The 20,716-nt window shown below is 40.2% G+C and overlaps 1 protein-coding gene across 1 annotated transcript in view; it reads left to right on the top strand.

The window, feature by feature from the left end:
* The first annotated feature begins 1,743 nt into the window (after positions 1–1,743).
* PDGFC (platelet derived growth factor C) overlaps positions 1,744–20,716 on the top strand; it is a 134,861-nt gene continuing 115,888 nt past the window's right edge. The window contains exon 1 of the mRNA XM_074589744.1: positions 1,744–2,400. Coding sequence (XP_074445845.1) covers positions 2,283–2,400 — 118 coding nt within the window. The 5' untranslated portion in view covers positions 1,744–2,282. The remainder of the gene's footprint in view (positions 2,401–20,716) is intronic.

Genomic DNA, 20,716 nt, shown 5'->3' with positions numbered 1-20,716 from the left:
AAAGCTGGAGAGCAATTACATTATAAATAAATATAGATAGCTTAGCATGAATTTCAGATAAGATTGTACATTTTAAGAATAAGGAGTACGGCACATGGTATTTTGGATGGGATTAACAACAAAAGCATTTTTGAAAAGATGTAGAGCCTTAGTGATCAAAAATGTACCCTCATTTTTAATTACAGGAGGTTTAGAATGAAAGCTTCCTCCCCGGGCAGTGTTATTCCGTATTCATCCACTATGCGGGTTCTTGCATTTTCCTTTGAAAAGTCAGAGCCAGGATGCCAGATGAAACACTGGTCTGATGCAGCCTAGATTTTCAAACCTATGGGAGACTTCGGGTGCTTTACTTTTCATGTACACAGTGTGAGACATTAGGTCCATTCTTTTTGGAGGGAACTTGCCATCAGTTCCCCAAAACAGAAAGAATCCCACAAAATCCTCAGGCAACGAAGGTTAAGTTACAGCGCAATACACCGTTTGTTTGATTAAAAAAAACCACTGCTAGTAATCATCGAGGTAGAAGACCTGGAAAGCAGTACGTGTTATTTTTATTTCCTTTTTAAAATAAAAACGGTGAAAATGGAAAAATAATAATTAATAACGGCAACAATAATAAAAGTAACTACACAGTCTGCTTTGTGGAGTACATTTCTTTCTTCGCAGCCAGTAAGGGAAGGGTTGCTATTTACGGTATGCTCCAAGTCTGCCTTTCAGAAGTCAGCCCAGCTTGGCTGGACAGCTTTCAGTTGCTACTAGAAATATGTCACTTATTAGGAACAGAGGGGATGTTTATCACTGTCTCAAGGGTTACTTTGGCTGAGGCGAAGAAACAGCTCAGTTATATAGTGGAAAGAGCTGGGTCAAAGGATAAGGAATTTATATAGCATGTGCTCAAGAGTCCTGTCGTGTGCAGGCTCAGTTTCCCTCTTGTGTATCTTGCCCAGACAGCGAGTGAGAGCACAGCTATACAGGTCTTCCCATCCATCCCCAAAACCACCTCAGAGCTATGGGGGCTGAAGTCACCATTAAAAACAACTCTCCCAAAACTTGTCAGTCGAGAGAAAAAGATTTGTCCGTCATACTGCTTCTTTTGCCCTCCCGGTTTCTAGTTAGCGTTCAGTCTTGTTACCCAGACCCATCACAGCATCGTGGTTCAAACCCTCTGCCAAGCAAACTAGAAACGCCAGCTCTAGCAGAGAAGCTTAAACGCAGCATCACCTTAACGAGCACTGAAGTAAAACCAGTCCTTTTAAGTCCTGAATTAGCCATAAATTCAGTTCTGATTTCTGGTGAAACAGCAAAAAATGAATCGTAGGATGGTTCGGGTTGGAAGGGACCTTGAAGACCATCTAGTTCCAACCCCCCTGCCATGGGCAGGGACAACCCCCACTGGACCAGGTAGAAACTTAACCCTGTCTGCTTCACGGCGAGGCGGGGGAAAGCCCCTTTCGTGAGGCAGCCGGGGGCTGGGGCGGCGGGACGAGGGTCGCCTCTGCCCCCCGCAGGGGGCAGAGGCGACCCTCGTCCCGCCGCCCCAGCACCTGTTGCGCCGCCATTTGGCCGTGAGAGACGGGGCGGGGGGGACACGGACACACACACACAGAGCGGCAGAGGCCGCCCCGCTCGCCTTCTCCTCCTCCTTCTTCTTCCTCCCCCCCCACCGCCATCCCACAACTTCCCGGGGCGTAAACGGCCGCGCCAGGTGCCGCCCTCGCCGTCGAGGAGGAGAGACGGCGGGGCGGGGGGAGCCGGGCAGGACTCGGCCCGAGTTGTTGGCTGCGGGGGCCGCCGAAGCGAGCCGAGCCGAGTCGAGGGAGAGGGAAGGTTATTTCTTGCGAGAGCCTCCTCGCCCGCCCCTTGCCCGCCCACCCTCGCCGGTTGCCGGCTGACAGGTGCGCGCTTCTCCGTCGCAGCGGCGGCCCCGCTGGCCCCCGCCTCTCCCGGCCCCGGGTTGTTTAGTCCTTGGGAAGCTGGTCTGGGTCCAGATTTTGCTTTGATCCTTTTTTTTTTTTTTTTTTTTTGAAAAGAGAGAGGAGGGAGAAAAAAAAAAAAAAACCAAAGAAAAACAAAACCTGGAGACACACAGAAAAGGGCCGTAGGAAAAAGTTTTGGATGGGATTATGTGGAAACTACCCTGCAATTCTCCGCTGCCAGAGCAGGCTCAGTGCTGCCTTCTCCCCAGCGGCGCAGCCCGCGCCGGGCGCTGCTGAGAGACGCCCGGGCCCCGGTGCCGCGCCGCCCCCGCCTGCCCCGCCGCAGCCCCTCGCCCCGCCGGCCCAATGCTCCTCCTCGGGCTGTTCCTGCTGACATCTGCCCTGGCCGGCCGGAGGCAGGGGGCCGCCGCCGAGTCCGACCTCAGCAGCAAGTTCGCCTTCTCCGGCGCCAAGGAGCAGAACGGTAAGGAGGAGCGGCAGCTCCCGCCGCCGCCGCCGCGCAGCCCGGGGCGGGGGCGAGCGAGCGGCCGGCGCGGAGGGGAGCGGAGCGGCGCGGAGGGGAGCTCGCCAGCCCGCGGGGCTGCCCGGCGCCGCGGAGGGGAGCGCGGGTGGTGGTGGTGGTGGAGGTGGAGGAGGGGGAAGAAGCTCTGTGGCCGGGCCGGGATGAGCGGGGCTCGGCAGCTGGGTGTCTGCCCGCCGCCGGCGGGGCAGCGCTGCGGGTACAAGGGCAGCGGTTCGGTGGCTCCCCCCTCTGCGCTCGGAGGGGCAAAATGTTCCCCCCCACCCAAAAAAAAAAAAAAAAAAAAAAAAAAGCAATGGCCCGCGCACCTTTGTACCCTCTTAGCTCTCGGGGGAGGGTTTTTTTTTACGTCTGTGCGTGAATGAGTGGTATTTTGTCCAGGCTGGAAACGAGCTAATCCTGCATAGGAAATGAGAATTACTTTCAACTTTCAAGTGTACCTGAAATGTTTAGAAAACTCTCAAATGCAAGTTCCCTTGGGCTGGGGCTGCGCAGAGCTGGAGAAAGACTCCTTTCATACAGCGAGGGCAGCTTCGGGGTGTGTAATTTGCTTAGCCTCTGAACTCCATATGATTTACATTATTCAGATTTTTAAGCGCCTTTCCTCTTGATCTGCTATTATGAAGTCATTTTAAAGAATATTTTACAAACTGAAACGTTATATACTGCACGAAACCACACTTCGTGTAGAGTATCTAAACTTAAGTCTGTTAGCATACATTCATGGAAACCTTGGTCCTTAATGTACGGGGGGGTGGAGGGGTGTTGAAAAATTTAGTACTTTTCCTGTCAGCTAGAACAAGCTTTCTCCCTGGGCACAAACCAACACAAAAGGCTAAGCTGGGAGCTCTCAAAACTCTCTGAACTGTAATGAAATAAAGCAGAAACGCAGATTCGGGGCTAATTCAATTCTCTCAACTTTGAACTTGGGACTCCCCAGATAAAAGTATTCTACATCACATCTTTTAATAGAAAGCAAAGTTTCAGAGACCTCTGCAAGTGCTCTGTGTATGAGCAGAGTATGCAGGCCGCTAGTGAATTTAGCAGGGGGGAGATTAATGCTGCTGTGGCCTGCTAATGTGATGATATATGGCACCTGCGGCCTGCCGGAGCTGCTGATCAAAGAGCAGCACGGGGATCAATCTCTAATCAGAGCCACTGTGAAGGGCCAGAGGAAAGTGATCAAAAGACTCAGAGACCCGGCTATTCTGACAGGAAACCAATCAGACTTTGTGCATGGTACAGGAAATTATCTGCTCTGTGTGAGAAAAGAAATCACTCACTCTCTACCCCTTCCCAGCTTACCCGGCGTTTAGAGGCTTTAGGGCACCACTTTGTGACAGAATGGACTTGGCGCCAATGTACTAAAGTCTCGTGCTGTTATCCTGCTTTCTGTTAAATTTGCATGGTGTGCGTATGAAGCATATCGACACACAGAGAATTACCATTGCTCTGCTTTAACTTTGCCAGGGCTGGAAAGAAACCTGCTATGCTGTCAGTCTGCCCTGAGAGGTTTGTTACAGGGTGACGCAGCTGGGCCCTGAAGGGCCACCGGGGCCCAACAATGGGAGCACAACGCTAAAGCGTGAACAGTAGATCGTACGGCATAGGAGCAAAACTGATGTAAATAGGTATAAGTATATGTGACAACACAAACTGCGTTCTGTTCACATATATCAGAAACGCAGCTGTCTTAGGTCAGGCTGCAACTGGTTTGCAATGCAATTTGGCATGCTCTAAGATACAGTCACTACATCTTAGAACAAATGCAAAGCTAGGAGAATATTATTTTTTTTAAGTGCCCTGAAAATGTGTTCTGTGGTAGTTTATACCTACAACAGTCCAGGTTCTTCTTGTAGCTTACTTGAAGTTTGCTTTCTAGTGGTTCATTGCAAAACTTCTTTAAAAAATTAGTACGAGTTCAGGTACAGCTAAGTACCAACCCCTGACTTTTCTTAACTGATTTTAATTATTTGGGGGATCAGTAACACTGGTCAAACCAGTTCTTACTTGATTTAATTAGAGTGATTTTTACACTCTGCTGCAATCTGAAGATTGTATAGCTTTTAGCTAGAGGCAGGTTAAAACTCCCTGGAGTATGAGAATGAGATATTGCTGTTCGCGTGCCAAATAATCTTTGGTCAGGAGAGAGGGAGATTTTTCCCTCGCGCAGTCTACAAATAAAAATTCTGTCCTCTGCTTGTGAAACTGCGAAATGGCCAAGAAGTTTTGCAGTAGAGTGGATTACAGTGTTACTCAGCGGCACACGTGGGTGCTGTAGCTATTGCTTCAAGGTGATACTGAAGTTGTCTATGACCAGTTATGAAATCAGTGGGACTACTTATGTTACAAAGGGTAAGCGTGTGCTTCAGGATTTATTTTTTCATAATTATTTTCTATTTATTTACTAGCCAAATAATTATTAACTTCAAAATTACAGTTTGACTCTGTTTATTAAATGCAGACATAAGGAGTTCTCTCGTTTCTGCTGCATAGTGAGTATCATTTTAGGTGACAATTTGCTAGTGTAAATATTTCTTTGTAATTGTAAATTAGATATTCTTAAAACACATTATTTTGCTGCTACGTCCTAGGAATTCAGTGTGATGGTTGTTGTGGGGCCAGCATAGATCTGTTTGAAACCACTTAAAACTACCTCCTGGTTTGTATTGGCCCTCTGTTACAGTCAGATTTTCTTTAGGAACAGGTTTTATTTGTAAACTTTGCTTGACAGTAGGGGGTTTTATGTTATTTTGTTGAAAAAAATCTTATTTATCTTTAATGTTTTTATTTGTAATTCAACTGAGTAAATATTCATCTGGAGGACCAAGGAACTTTATGCAATCATCTTCTGGAAACTGAAGTAGCGGTCAATGGTGTGTGTAGTGATGGGTCCCACTTCTCTGGATGGATTTCATTTCCACAGTTCTTTGTCATGTTGAAAAACTGATTATGCTTTGATGGGTTTTTCATACTTAGGTGGCTTTGTCATTTCTCTAATGGCTGTCTGATGTATTTATTACCATTTTTCCATATTGAAGTAGAGTCAAGAAAAATTGATCACTCAGTTTCTTTTAAGGAACAAAACTCAATCTCTTTCATGTTGAATTTGATTACTTGGATGGTTTATTTATGTCTTCGTTCTATTATAGTTTTTGCTACTTTTCCATCTACTTTTGAATGCTATTTTTATGTAGTATCTTCATCCTGTTTCTGTAACTTCAACAACGTCTGAGGGAACTATTGAAGGATTGCGTAATGTGAATGACAATTCTAATGACAACTCTGGTGGTCTAAGTGCACCTGCTTATGTGATATTTAGTTTAATTCAGATTTTATTACAATTTGAGGTGGCAGGAGAATCTAAGTTCTGTTTTCTTGGCTGTCTTAGGACAAGAAGTGACAAAGGTTTAAAGTAATTTTGCTAAGCTATCAGATGTTACAATTTCTATGAGAAATATGAGGATGTCTTGATAGAAAATTTTTTAAAAACTATTATCTGGCGCCATAAGCAATGAAGTGTATAGCTTATGTGGCATGTACATTTAAAATGTAGTAATGAATGACTTCAGAAGACCAAGAAATTAAGGTCAGTTAGCAACTCACCAGGAACAACTAGTTAAAAATGTTAATTTTCCTGCAGTCAGTTTCAAGTGTGAACGAACAGCAGTAAATAGAGAAATAGAGTTGCTGAAATCAATCTTATAAAACCAAAGGACTTATTTAACGATTTCTGTCAATCCTGCAGCACAGGTAATGTACTGGTGATGATCTATCTTTTGATGGATCTTAATTTCTTTTAAGTTGTGTGGGTTTTTTTTTGTTTGGGTGTTTGGTATGTTGGTTTTTTTTCACTAATTGATCACTTCATAATGTATTTCTTAAATCTTCTGAAATGGGCAAGATTTATATCACTTAAAAAAACCCAAAACAAAACAGGAGCCCTTAGCTGGAGTTTGAGACTTGCTTGTCTCAGGCCATCCTTGGGAAAAGTTGGTGGATGCAGCTGAAACTGAGAGAGTAGCTGAAGTTCCAGAGGGAGCTTCTCTCGTCACCTCAGCACGTGTGTGGCCTCACATGCCTCCTCACAACTATCTAGAAGATTCCCTGGTTCATGTATGTCCAAACGGAACTTGCAGCTTATTTAGAGATGGGGACAGCATCCCAACATAAAGTTTCTGATTAAGTTCATTTAACTTGGGCTGAACACCACAGAGAAGGTGTGGATGTCCAAGTGATGCAGCGTATGGAATCCTTGCAGATGGGAATGTCAGTGCTTTTGCTTGAGTGCAGTCATCTGACTGCAGACTTACCTCTTATAAACCAACATACTTCAAAGCAGTGGGAATCAGCGCCGCCTCTGCTGACTCTTGTTGAGTTGACGAGTGCCAGTACAGTCTGCTGACTGCTGCTGGGTAGCAGAATTTTTCTTCACTTTGAGAAGACAAGGAAGTATAAAATATGAGCACGTGTCATCTAAAGGGAAACTTGATAGTGATGCAATTTTCCTCAAGTTTAATGTATTTCTGTTTAGTCCAAGATTTGTTTTGTAATATTTTAAAGCCCTTTTCCTGGAGAGTGGAGAATTGCACCATGTCCTCTTTTGAATTTAAGCAAAAGATTGTGGCAAATTAGAGAAGTTCTTCAACACCGCAATAAATTGCAGTGGAAGAAAGTTTTAAAAAATGTTTTTTGCCTTCGTAGTTGATTTCTGGTGTATTGCCTGCTATTCAGCAAGTGCTGCTTGGGATTTCCCCTTAGTCCTGCTGCTTCTGGTAGGTAAAAGTAAGGGTTTTAAAAGCACAGACCATTTGCTGCCTGTCCCAAATATGTAGGCACTCCAGCCTTCCTGTATCTTTGTTAAATAGCTTGAATGGAATTTAAGGGAGAAACAGGTAAAAGCTTATTTTTGCAGTGACTGGTTCTTATTAGGTTTGCAGATCAGACTTTAAAAGCTATATGTCATGTTGTTTGCGTGTTTTTAGTTTGTTTTTCAGTTAGATACAGAGTTTTATATCTGCGAAAAAACACAGGGCATACCTTGAGACATTGACAGCTATACTACCAAAGTGCTTATGTTGAACTTAGTCTTCAAATAAACATAATGTCTTTTATATCTTATAACTTTGTCCAAACCCTTTGAATCTAATTATTACATAGTCAACATGTAATAGCAAAGTGCTGGTTTGCACCCTACAGCAGTGGTTGTGCATTATAGCAGAGTGGTTTTGGGGTTTATTGTTGCTGTTGGGTAGTTTCTACTTTTGGTTTTCGCTGTGTCTGGCAGTTCCCGATTACTAGAAAGAGGATGCGCCATGCGAGCCCACTTCCCTTAGCTGGAAATGAGCCTCTTCAGTTGCTTTATAGATAGCTCAGCTTTACCAGAGCCATGCCTTTGCTTTTTAGTCACAAAGTGCGTGTCGTGGAAAATACGGTTCCTGGTGTGTAAGTGTCTTAGGAATAGGCCTGCACATAAGTAGTCTTTCAGTGAAAACCTGTGGGACTTAGAAAAAGTTACACAACAGAAAATGAACAGAGTGAACATGTAGAAATATAGTTATTTTAATAGCACTTGGGTATCTGTATGAGTGCTTAGTTGTTTTGGAGTTTCTGAGAAATTAATTGTACATTAAAACTTACTCAGCCCTGTCGTTCCCTTTTGAGGAAAACTTTGGCAGTTTGTGTTTGAATGTGAAATGCTTCTTTTCAAGTAGGTGAGTGAAAATTCATAATGTGCTACTTTGAAGATAAAATATAAGTTTGTGTTTTCTAGAGGCTTTATTAAATCGTAGGATGTTATTTTAAGGTGGCAGTGCCAGGAAGACTTATTCATGCCTTGAGCCATAGACATTGTAGCCTTAGGGTTTGTCTGTCTTCTGATCTCTTCTTGACATCCTTCTACGGAGATTTTTATAAATATATACCCAGTGTTATATTGGGTAATTTGTGCTTAATTTCATGACCCTACAGTATACTAAGCAGTTTTCTTTTATGTGAAGCTACCCCATCTTACAAAGCGCTTGTACAATAGCACATCTACGTGTTTTCATAACCTAATCAATTTCTACAGAAGCTGGTCAGCTGGGTGAGACAAGGCAGGACTCTAGACACTCATGAAGAAAGCCTTATATGCCCGGAGTATAAGACCTATTAGAAAATAAATGTAAACGAAAGGAGAGAGCCCAACTAATTCCTTGGTCTCCTACAGGCCTTCTGCATTAGGGTTAGCAAGGCCTGTCTTCTGAGTTCAATTAGTTCTGTTCCAAGTACTCCCATCTTTGTTAAGCATGCCCATGATTTTGAACTTTGACATTCACCTCGCTTAGGCATGATCGTACATTTGCACTGGGGTTGTGGGCTGCTTGGCTTCTTGTTGCTGTGGGTTCCCGTGAAGTCCTGTGAGCGTGTGCCACCTCTCGACTTGTGTCAATGGGCTTCTACCTTTGCCGACTGTACCATCAGGTAAGCTGGCGGCAGCTCAAGTTAAAGGAACTCATCAGCTGATTAGTTCAATCTCTGAGCTGCTGAGTTATTGTTTCCCTGTGTGGCTGTTCTCATTCAAGCTGGGCTAATTCAAGGCTATACAGGTTAACTCTGCAGTGAAGATGTTCACAGTGCTAGTCGCTGCTTTTTTTTTTCTTTTTTTTTTTTTTTTTTCACCTTACTGCCATTTTCATATGCAGGTGTTTGGGGCTGGGGAAAGAGAGTATGAATTAACCTCCCATGTACTTCAGTCCAACACAATCCAGGCAGAAAAAACATTTGCACATGAAATAAGAAAATGTTCAAAGGTTGGTTACCATGTAGTGGCGTCGTTTTATAGTAGTGAGAATGGGATAGTTGCAAGGGAGTAACCAGTAAGACCTTATCTGTGGTTTTTTTTTCAGTGGCAACGTGTCTTTTTGTGAATTAATCCTCATAAATTATTCATTAATCTTATGCTTTACGGTGAATTCATTCAAGGTATCATTATAAACACAGATGTTTTAAGGAGATTCTTCTAGGGCAAAGAGCAACTCTGTTCCTCTACTCCCTGAAAGCCCTAAACACTGGATTTTCTCCTTCAGTTTGTTAAAACTGGTTATTGACTGTTTTCAAATGGTATGCAGGCATGGCTCAGTTCGAGCAATGTTGTACTGATTTCTTTACATTAAGTGCAAGGTATGCACTGGTTCTGAATAAAGCCGGGTGAAGGACCAGGCAGCGGCAGGGCAGCAGATGCTTTCCTCTGGTCACCCACCTTGCCAGCACTGTGGCTGGAAGTAGGGATCTTTAGTTTTAATTTTTTAGTACTCTTGTGAACAAACGGTGGTGTTAGTTGGGTTGTTATCTTTTTACCTTCTCTATGATACTACAGTTCTCCTGAAGGAAAGCAAGGGAGGTCTTCCAAGCTTTCAGCAAATGTCTGGCACTGCTGGTGATAACTTTGAGTGCTGGATTTAAACTCCGTCATTGCCCTTATGTGGCTTTTCTTGAAATATTAAATCTGTCTCAGAAAAAGCAAAGAAAGTCTTGAGAAAAGGAAACAATGCTGCCTGTGTTTGCTGTACATTTAATTTCTTTTTGCATTGCTTTGGCTGTATTATTCTGATTATCAATTGGCAATAAATTATGTAAGAAGGAGGGGAGGCAGGAGGTTAGGTGCTGCAGTTAATTAGGGATTTCGTCCTGTAATCTGATAAATGGCCTTCAAACTAGATTCAGGCAGTAAAAGGTAAAGGAGTGATGCCCTTTTTGTAGTTTTGATATTCCACATCTTTAAATCATTACTCAGTTTGGCACATTTCAGCAAAGTTGTAATTTTCTGTGAGGGAAACGTCCAGGTGTAAAATACCAGGGAATGTTATATTTGAAGAGTAGCTTACACTGGAAAAATTATCTTGGTGACATTTTTGCCACACCTTCCATGTCAATCTATAGCTGTTAATCTCTCCATGCCACTTTTAAAGCATCATTTGTTTAAAAGCACATGAAGTGGGAAACTTACTTTCCTGGAAGAGATTTGTGAAATAATGGATAATATTGCTTATTTTAATTATCTTTAGCTATAGTCTGTTCCAGAAAATTCAGTTGTCCAGTCTTTCATTAAACTGTTATTTGGGGAGCTTTGTTGGATGAGCCATTGCGTGGTAACAACTGGAGTATCTGAAAAGTTGGCGTTTCTTTATTTTTAAAGTATTTTTTTTCCCTTGGTGTACTTCACCGTGTAACCATCAGGTTGCCTTCCTGCTTGCTCAAAACAATCAGAGGCACGAGTCCGAGGGGCTCCAGGTTCCTCCTCTGATTGAGAGGAAACCAGCACTCATTTTATACAATAGTTAAACCTTAAAAAAGACATATGGCGCAGGAAATTCTTTTGCTGTGTGTGAAGGTATGGCATTTTCAAACTGAAAGCGCCGTTCTGACTATTTCACCGGTAGTGGTGAGTTATATGAGGCCACTTCCATCTGCAGAGAGTCTGTTTCACTTGCTTGTGGTTCTGGGGCTCATTCAAATGCTCTAAAACAAAATAAAAGGAATGGATGTAATAACTTCTTTATGGAAAAGTCATAAAAAGCTACAGGGCCGTGTAAACAAATTGGGTCATTTACAAGATGTTTAAGTGATGGATATTCAGTCCAAATTCAAAGGTGTGGATTAGGTTTTACAGTCATCTTGACTGAATTTTGCCCTCAACAAGACTTTCTTTTTTCTGCCAGGAATGCCTTTGACGCTACAGATAACAAATTCTCAGAAATGGTGTTTTCAAACATTTCAGTGTGTTCAGAGCAAAGCCGAGAAACAGGAGAACAATTCAGTAGTATAATTTGATTTTTCTCTAGGTGAATGAGGGGCCTTTTTTGAATCCGCATGGTTACACTGTAAAGCCGTAGTGGAACTTTGTAGCATTCCCGAGGAAAATAAACTGAAAAGAGTTTCCCTTCTGGATTCAAACATGCCTGAACTAATTACAAGGCAACCGTTTTGGCTCTCCGCTCTCTTCATATAAATAGGGTTGCGCAGAGCAGCAGCGACTGCGATCCAAGTTAAACTGCGCCAGTCACAGAAACTTCTGTCGGACCAAATTGAAGCATTGAACATTATATCTATGGTGCGTCAACTCACAAGACCCTTGTGACTCATTTCATCATTGGTCAGAGGGTACTGAAAGAGTGGAGTGGAAAAGGGGCTAACTAATACCTTTGCATGCTAAAATACGTTCTGCAGGGTTATTTATATGCTTCAATGTAAATGTAAGCTCATGTATGGGCAATTTTCTCAAGTTTGGGGAAGGGGCATTGGTGTTAGCTACTGTGGGGTGCCTGCCTTCCTATGAGATATGGTTGCTCAGCTCTGCTGTTACCAGTGCAACTTCAACTACCTTTCATTACTCTTTATGCTCTAAAATATGCAGATTGTTTCAGAATGAAAATAACTTAGCGCAGGTTTGGAGTTAGTTGTAATTAACTGTCCATGGGTGAAGCTACCTATTTGTATATACAGTGCTAAATAACGAGCTATTGACTCATCTTTTAGATGCTTGATACTGTGCCTGTGACAATAATAGCTGTTTCTTGGGAAGTGTATACACGTGATTATACAGTACTTGAAGTCCTTCAGAAAGTGATTCAAATTAATGTTGATTGTAATGTACAGTGTTGATTGTAAAAGGTCTCTCTTTATATTATCAGCAATTTGTGCTTTAAAAACACAGTTTTGGGAAAGTGGTCTATCTTAATATCTCAAGACTTCAGTGTCTTACTGCTTAGCATGTCTGTTGTTACACAGGGAGACCCGTACCTGCAAACATTTCTCTTGCTTGTGTAACTATAGTGGACCTGAAAGTGAAGTAAAGCCCCATAATTGAGAGCTATAACAAGTAATGGCTCCAAAACAAATACAATTTCTAGACAAGGAGATGAAACTCTTGTATACAACCATATCTAAATGCTACTTTTAAAAATGTGGCTAAGGATTCTTGTTGGGCCTATTTTCTTTTCTTTGTGTTAGTCAAAAATATCCAGCCTCCGGGAGCCCTGCATGTCTGTAGTCAGACTAGAGTCTAAAACTTGAAATAACTAACCACTCACTGTATTGCTCATAGTACTTGCTGGTATAGGAATTCACAAAGCACTTACCTTTAGTGCTAATGTAGACTTGTAGTTATTTCTTCTGTGGAGATTGCATGAACAGTATCATTACCGCTAAGGGTCTTTGCCAGTAGAGTCTTTCAGTGATCTTTACCTATTCTCATAAGACCCTTTATAAAGATTGTCATAAGATGTCAAGAACAGCCATCTTTTTGGTTTCTTCATTTTTATTTTATATCTGTTCTCAGTACCTGCAAGAGGTAACATGTGTGTGGGGAGTGGGTGTCCTAGGCAGAGTCCAAACAGGGGTGGCAGAGATTTTTTGAAGCTCACTAACATCGCAAGAGAGACCATTGAGATCATCTCCCATTTTACCTAACCCCTCAAGAGTGCCACACCTTGGTAAGGAGAGTGTACCAGTAGAGAGAGCTCTGTTACTTAAATATCTACCTGATTTGCAAAATTATCTTACTGCTTGTGGGGGAAAAGATGGTTTTGTACAGTTGTCAAGTAGAAATGTAAACATGTTTCTAAAGTGCGTGCTTGTCTTATCAGAAAGAATCTGACAAAACTCTGATTGGCCTCATTAGTCAAGATACACGTGAAGGTACTGTGTAGTGATAATACTTAATGAAACAGTTGTGATATGTTTCTGTATTGTTACTTCTTTTAACATAATTACTTTACCAAAATACGGACCTGGTTAGTTCTTTGCATGAGGGAAAGAAACCCATGATGTGCCTGTAGTGTATGTAACACTGTCTGTTAGTTTTACAGGATCTGTAGCTTCTCTTCGAGATTAAGTTTGAGAATTTACAACATTATCCTTAAGAATTCTGTTTCAGGGCTGGATCAGTGCCCTTGCATAAAGCTGATTTCTCTTGCTCGTTATTGAAGAAAAAACAAATCTTGTTAATGGTTCTGATTCATTTGAAACAGTTTAAAATATCTCACCATAGAATGGAGGCTTAGTTTTCTTTTGGAAAACCTTAACAGCACAACATTTATTTCTAGCAGCAGTTGCTTAATAGATGGTCTTTAATTACTCAAATTTATAGTTACATGCACTTGTATGTGGTTTATTTTGACACTTTTGTGTATGTGGATGCTTAATGTATGTTTTTTCTAATTCTGTTTATTGAGGTATATTCTTGGTCTAGATTGACTTATTCAGATTTTTTCAATTTCAGGAACTACTTGGCACACTTTGTGTTCAGTATTTGCATTTCAGATGAGAATATGTTCTCTGTAGCTTTTAAAAAGCAAGAATCTCTTGTTCTGAGTTGGCTTGGGCAAGCAGCGGTGAATATTGGAGCTAAAACCATTTCAACTGTAATAAAAGTGCGTTAGCAATGTGTTAAACAGGTCTCCAAACATTCAATAAATGAATAAATGAAATAGTGTATAGTTTAAATAGTAATCCTGTATGTATATATGACACTCAGCTAATGCTAGGTAACATGACAAATAATATTTACATTTCACTTTCATTTTCTTGGGTTTGGGAAGAGTGTTCCCTCTTCTTCTACACGTCAGCTGTTCTTACATGCATTTAATTCCAGGCAATAGGGGGTGTTGAACATGTGGGTCCTAGCCCAACATGCAGCTTGGATGTGGCTGATACACTCCACAGAGGGATAATGTCGCATCTGTGTGGCTGCAGCTGGTTCAGGCCATCTGGTTTTGGAATGTGCATGTGCACCCAGATGTTGCTACTGAATACAGAATAGAGTAGCTATTGATTTCTGAGTCCTGTCACCCTAGCCCTTCTTCAGGATCTTAGAAGATAACTCTGGAATATGTTTTTTGGGGTTTTTTTAGGTGAATGGTGTTATAAATGAGTCACATATAAATGAGTCGTGTTCCTTTGACTGGCTTAAGACTTCAAGGACAGCTACAATATAATGATGTTAGGTTTTAGTCACAAGTAGCTGTTATATTAGTAGCTTTCAGTTATATTTACTCCTTTCCATGACCATTTTGCAGGATATTCATTGCTTAGAAGCTCAAAGTCCACCCTAAAAGACATTTTGTACAGTACTTAATATTTGTGCGAATAGATTACATTTAGTTAACTCCTGCTCCTGCTTTAGTCAAATCCTTAATATAAAGACAGGTTTAAACTTGCTGCTTACTGTAATTCATGGTATTCTATGTACTAGTGATTTATTGTATTTACTGTTCCCTTAAGTATGAGTACGTCCTTAAAAATAGTGTGTTACTAGCTGACTAGCTCTAATCCCTAAACTTCCCCACTGACAGTACTTTGGATAGGTGTAAAAGATGCAAAATTATATTGAGGAGTTATTCACTGAGGTACCCAAGAAGTTTTCACCATGTATGAGGGATTCCGCTGAAGTTGAGAAGTGATTGGATCTATTTACTAGGAAAAAATTACATTATACACATTTGCAAGACCAAGCTGTTGTCATTAATTCAAAGCTTGGGAAAAGGAAACATCTAGCAAGATGACTTCTTTTTCAGATTTTTGATTGTCCATAAAATGTGAAATTAAGTTCAACAATTGTATTCATGTTGCTATGGTGGTTGTGCCTGTCTAGCTATAAAAATAAATTACTGCATGTGAATTGCTTTCTTATCTGAAGAAAAGAAAAAAAAAAAAAAGGAAATTAATAAAGGTGGAAGTATAATAATGTTTATTTATGGGAAGTAGTATCTGAAAGATAAAAGCTAATAGTACTTTCATATTTTGAGTATTATTTTCTTTTATAGTTCTCTTTCATTCAGTGCTTTACCTAAGCTAAGGAATCCAAGCTGTATGTAGAACAACAGGACTACTACCCCATTTACAGTAAAATATTGATAGACAGATATGGGAATCTGTGCTGTTGGTAAGAATTTAAAAATAATTTGATAAGAACCGTAATCAAAAAAAACCCCTTCCACCATTATTCTAAGGGCAAAATGGTCTTTTCAACAGTTTGCAGAATACTTGAACGAAGTTGGATGTATTATAATATAGAGAAGAGGTATACATTGAGAGGTAAGGACAGAAATATGAAAAGGAAGTCATTGTTGAAAGCCATCTGGGGGGGTGGTAGGGAAGACGATGTTAGCAGTAAAGCACACTGCATAGGAACTGTCTTTCTGTGTATCTTTTTTCTTTTTGTAGTAGAAGGCTGAATAAAAGAGCTCCAGCAGGGTAACTCCTTGATAATTACAAAATGTGGTTAAATTTCTCTTTCATACTGTTGTACATGAGTATCTTATTTTATAAGTCTGCTAGATAGATATCGCCTGATTTTTGCATCATGTAAAGGTATTGAAAAAGGGGGGTTGGAAGATTTTTCATGGTAACAATCAGGACATGAAGCTGTAAACAGCAAAGACTGAAATCTTGTTTTCATAAACACCGCAATATACGGGTTTGGTTTGTCCTTCTACAGCATGACTGAGAACTCTTTTTGAGGTGCTGTTCCTTAAAATATAGGATGTGTATGGTGTTGATGGTGGTTGTTCAAACACATAGGTCTTTATTGTCATTCATCTGAACTTCTGTTAGGTAAGCATCTTACGCATCATTAACTATGTCCTGAGGCTGGCTTGTTTCAAGCAGTATTAAGGAATATTGGTAAGTCATTGGCTTTGTATTTAAGTTGTTAGACCATAAAGATCAGCATGAGTGGAGGTTTTCTTTTTTCAGAGAAAGACATGAATACTGTTCCATTTTCTCTTTCACTTCACATTAATCAGAGTTCATATGCAGGGAGTGAAGAAAGAAACCAATACTTTCAGCTGTGATAGTTTTTCATGCTCAAACATTCTTCAATGTCATAGAAGTATTTATATGTCTGATGAAATACACATAAAAAAGCAGATTCTTAGGCCTTCTATCAGTATTGGATTCTCAACGTAAGCAATTTCTGGTTTTCTCTGTTTTCTCCTTGTGCACCAAAATCAAAATGTGAGACATGGCTTTCAAATTTCTTCTCTTTTGTGTGGCTAGTAAGTGTAGTTTCAAGAGACAGCTTTGTACCAATAATTTTCATTACTTTAAATGAGACCAAACGATAATGCTTTTAAAAATCAAGACCAAAGTATTTAAAAAATGAAACTTAAAGGCAATGGAAAAATCATGTCTCTCTCTGAAAATCTCCATATACTTTCTTTCCTGGCACATGCTTATGTTGCCACTAGGAACTTGATCCTTAAAGCAAGAGGAGAGAACATTAAACTGCACAATGGCGCCTTGGTGCCAAGATAGATTCAGTGCAACCGTATTTTGTTTTTGTTATTCCTGGCACTTTTGGAAAGAATGATTTCATAATGCCTGAAATGCTTCTGAGGAGAAACAAGATTGCCATCAAGACCTCTCCTCCTCTCCTCCTCTCCTCCTCTCCTCCTCTCCTCCTCTCCTCCTCTCCTCCTCTCCTCCTCTCCTCCTCTCCTCCTCTCCTCCTCTCCTCCTCTCCTCCTCTCCTCCTCTCCTCCTCTCCTCCTCTCCTCCTCTCCTCCTCTCCTCCCCTTAGCTTTTAAGTATTCATATTGGTTGAGGAGCTCTTTTTAGATCTCGTGTTATACATCTTATTGGTAAGGAGTATTTTGAGTATTTTTTTTTTCCTGTGTGTACTTAAAAGCACCCCAAATAGGAGGAACAAAATGTTATGCCCTCTTTCAAGAGTTGTGTTTACAGTTAAGACTGCGTATGTTTATAAACCATGGGGAGGCAGTCTTCATGGAAATAAATAATTGCTATTTGTAGAGTTAAGAGAAGCTCATAAGAAGGTAAACCAAACTAATTAATTACTGAAAATTTTAACAGTAGCTGTTTTGTCAAAGTGAGCATTGAGTATCCATTGCGTTGGTATCCTGATAGGCACAGTACACTACAGTTTCTAGACACATAGACAGCCAGTTGGTCTAACTCCCTGTATTATACCTTGAAAGTGGCTTTTTTTGAAAGTTACGAGAGTATCTGATAGAAAGGTATCTTTTTTTCTTTCTTCTTCTTTTTTTAATTTTAATTTAAATTATGATCTCTCAAAAGAAGGGCAAACTTGAGCCTGATTTTATTTGTGATTGAAAGCTGTGTCCTGGTTGTGATGTACCAAATGACTATAAAGTCAGTGGGTGGTTTGGTTAAAGAGGGAGTAGTGGAAAACAAATGCATTCCTGTGGTATGATGATGGGAGAAGGAAAATCAAGTAAAATAGATGCAAGGGGAACCATTTTGAGGCTGTTGGAAAAACAGTGGCTTTAGTTTTAATGAATTCTGCATTTTTGTGTGTGTGTGAGGTTTGGGGTTTTTTTAAAGAAACTGATCCCTAAGGGAAAAGGGTGTGATCCAGACACAGTGGTTACAGTATTGATTTTTGAGGAGAAAGGTCAGCAGCTTGCACCTGCCAAAAAGATTTCGGTCAGAAATGGTTAGATGTGGATTTACATATGGATGGGGAAAACAGGAGGAAGAGGAGCTTTGGTAATTTCTCTGTCTCTTAAAGCCCCAGAGCCCCTGGAATCATGTTTTGCAGAAATAAAAGTTACAATGGCCAACATGAGGCTTTCAGTGCTCAGCTGGCATCTGCTTTCTGTCACAGTTAGAGAAGTGGTAGAGGGAAGGATCTTGCATGTAGCTGGAGTGGTCTGTGATGAAGCTGCTGAAAACTGAACCAAAAACCCCCCCAAAAAATCCGACCAAAACCAAATCAGTTCTTCTCGAGTAGTCGGATCATTTACTCAAAGGACCAAGCCATTTATGTTACCGCTACCTTTTGTAGAAACAGCAGAGAATTTCCATAGGAAAACTTGTTAGAAAAGAATTACAATGATCAGATCCAAACTAGAACATGGTTGTTTTTTTTTAAAAAAAAAAAAAAAAAAGCTTGCAATCAAACATTTGCCATATTTGGCAAATAATTTTTGTCCAGATCTTTTCCATGAAAGTATGAAAGGTATTGACGATTTTCACCTAGGTAATGTAAAAAGGTACTTTCTCTGCAGTGTAGGAAGAGATGCTACAAGGCGCTGTCTTCTGCGGTTCCATAAATACTGTCTTGAAATGGAAGTGACAGAAGCAAGGCAAAAGTAATAATATTAGAGAAAATTTAAGAATGTCTTTAAGCAAACAAGATCCAACTCAAAGAATATGCTTTATTCTCTGACAATTGTGTTTGTGTTTTGCTTTTAAGATGGGTGCCCGGGTCTTAAAATTCTTGCTGCTCTGAAATTTCCTTCCCTTCCAGAACTGAAGTCTTCTACATGTAATTCAGCTTTCCTGAATTTTCTTTCTTTTATAAAAAAAGTACCCGGTTCGTTGATTCTGGGAAATTTTTTTCCTTACTTCTTCAAATGTCTATATACAAATACCGGTTCAAATAGGCAATATGACATTCAAAGAGATTGTGTCCAGAAAAATAACTCTCTAAATAGCTTCAGGTACCTCACCATCTTTCTTACAGTGAAAAAATATTTCTATGTTGTTAGTTTCTCAGGCTTGATATGATTCTGTTTTCTTTCCATAGCTTTCTCCTATACACATGAATTACTTAAAGACTTCATTTTAAAATTTTAACACCTTAATCTAACTGCAGAGGGTTACTTAATGATGATAATGCCACCTCCAACAATTGTTTTATAACTTTTCAAGCAGTAGCTATATATTAGGCTTTCAACAGTGTTAACAACTTTCTTGAAGTACCTGAAGAAATCTTCCAGGATCATGAAGCTAGAAGACCTTTTTATTGCTTTCTTGATGCAAAAATATTGCCAGGGAGTTCGCTTAATGACAGTCTATCAGTGTAACACTTCAGTTATATTTCTTAGTATCATGGCATCATTTGGTGAGTAATAAAGCATGAGCAATTGGAAGCGCAAGGTCTACCTATTTATCCTGTTCTGTTCTAATTTACCTAAAATTAGGTTTAACCACTACTTGAGTAAGCTTCCAAAGAAATAACAAATATAAGATGAAGGGCTTTGGAGACAATGTGGTATTCTTCCATCTGTATTGGTACTGCATGTGACATATGGTGCTTCTGTTATCATTTGTGGGGGTTTTGCTATTATTTTTGTTCTTTTTTTTCTTCTTCTCCCTCTACTCATACGGGAGAGTTGAGATGGTGACTGAGATCACCTATCACTTGCTGCAGGAGTAACACACTGCTTTCACCAAATTCAAATCAGAGAATTGCTCTTGGTTCCCATAAATTCCTTCCTAAACACTTAATTTTCTTGCTCTACAATAATGCCTTCCATTTAGAGCAGCCATTAATTAAGTACTTTTTTGAGTTGATTATTCTCTTTTTGGATCTGTAAGAATGTATTTGTCATTCTGTTGGCCAGTCTTACACAACTTTGGATATATTTTAGTATGGTTTGGGATCTTTACATGAAAAATGTGACTAAAGGTCTGTTTCATTTTTAACTTGTGGAAAATGTAGGAAGAGAAGCTGTAGCAATTGTGGCACTGGGATTTGAAAGCACGCCTGAAATCTTTAAGAAAAAGAATAGATACACAACAGAGTTATGGGCAGAACAATTACAAATCTCACTCAGACATGACTTCTGTTTACCAAGAAAAATTCATTTAGGAATTATCAAATTACCTTCTAAACCTTGAAATTTTTAAAGATGTAAAACTTTACATCTTTAAGGGTTAATTAGTTTATTAAATATTAGGCTGAGGAGAAATCAAGAAAATTATTCTGATTGTACTCAAAAAGAAGTGCTTTGTATTTGAGATGAAACAATTTTATTAAAGGTAGGCAAGGCAAGGTAATTAAAGATATGGAATAATATGTGCATTTTGAATATCATCAATGGTAATGAGGCCAAAAGGAAGAGATAAGGTTAAGTGCAATGCTGTGATCTACAATACTGTAGATTAAAAGAAAGCACTGGTTATGTAGCCTGTGTGCCAAGGCAACTCCCTGAGAATTATCTAGAAGTTAATAGCAGCCATTCCAGGCCAAATGAAAGGTCTAGTTAGCTCAAGGTGTTGTGTGTGACAGTACCCGTTAAGGAATGTAATGATGATTCCCTGATCTATTCTCTTGCCTTCAAGCATTTTAGTAGTCAGAATTTCTTTTTTTTTTTTTTAAGATGCAGGCAGAATTTTGGGGCTTGGTAGCCCAATAGCTTTTTGAAATCTTGCAGACTTCTGCTATCTACGGCTTCTAGTAGTAAGACAGTTTAACCATGTAATAAATATCTTCTTTGGTTGCTTCACG

This window comes from Larus michahellis, chromosome 5 (genome assembly GCF_964199755.1).
Source record: "Larus michahellis chromosome 5, bLarMic1.1, whole genome shotgun sequence".
Classification (NCBI taxonomy): Eukaryota; Metazoa; Chordata; class Aves; order Charadriiformes; family Laridae; genus Larus; species Larus michahellis.
Note: the sequence above shows the minus strand (reverse complement) of the source record. Positions and strands in the feature narration are given on the sequence as shown.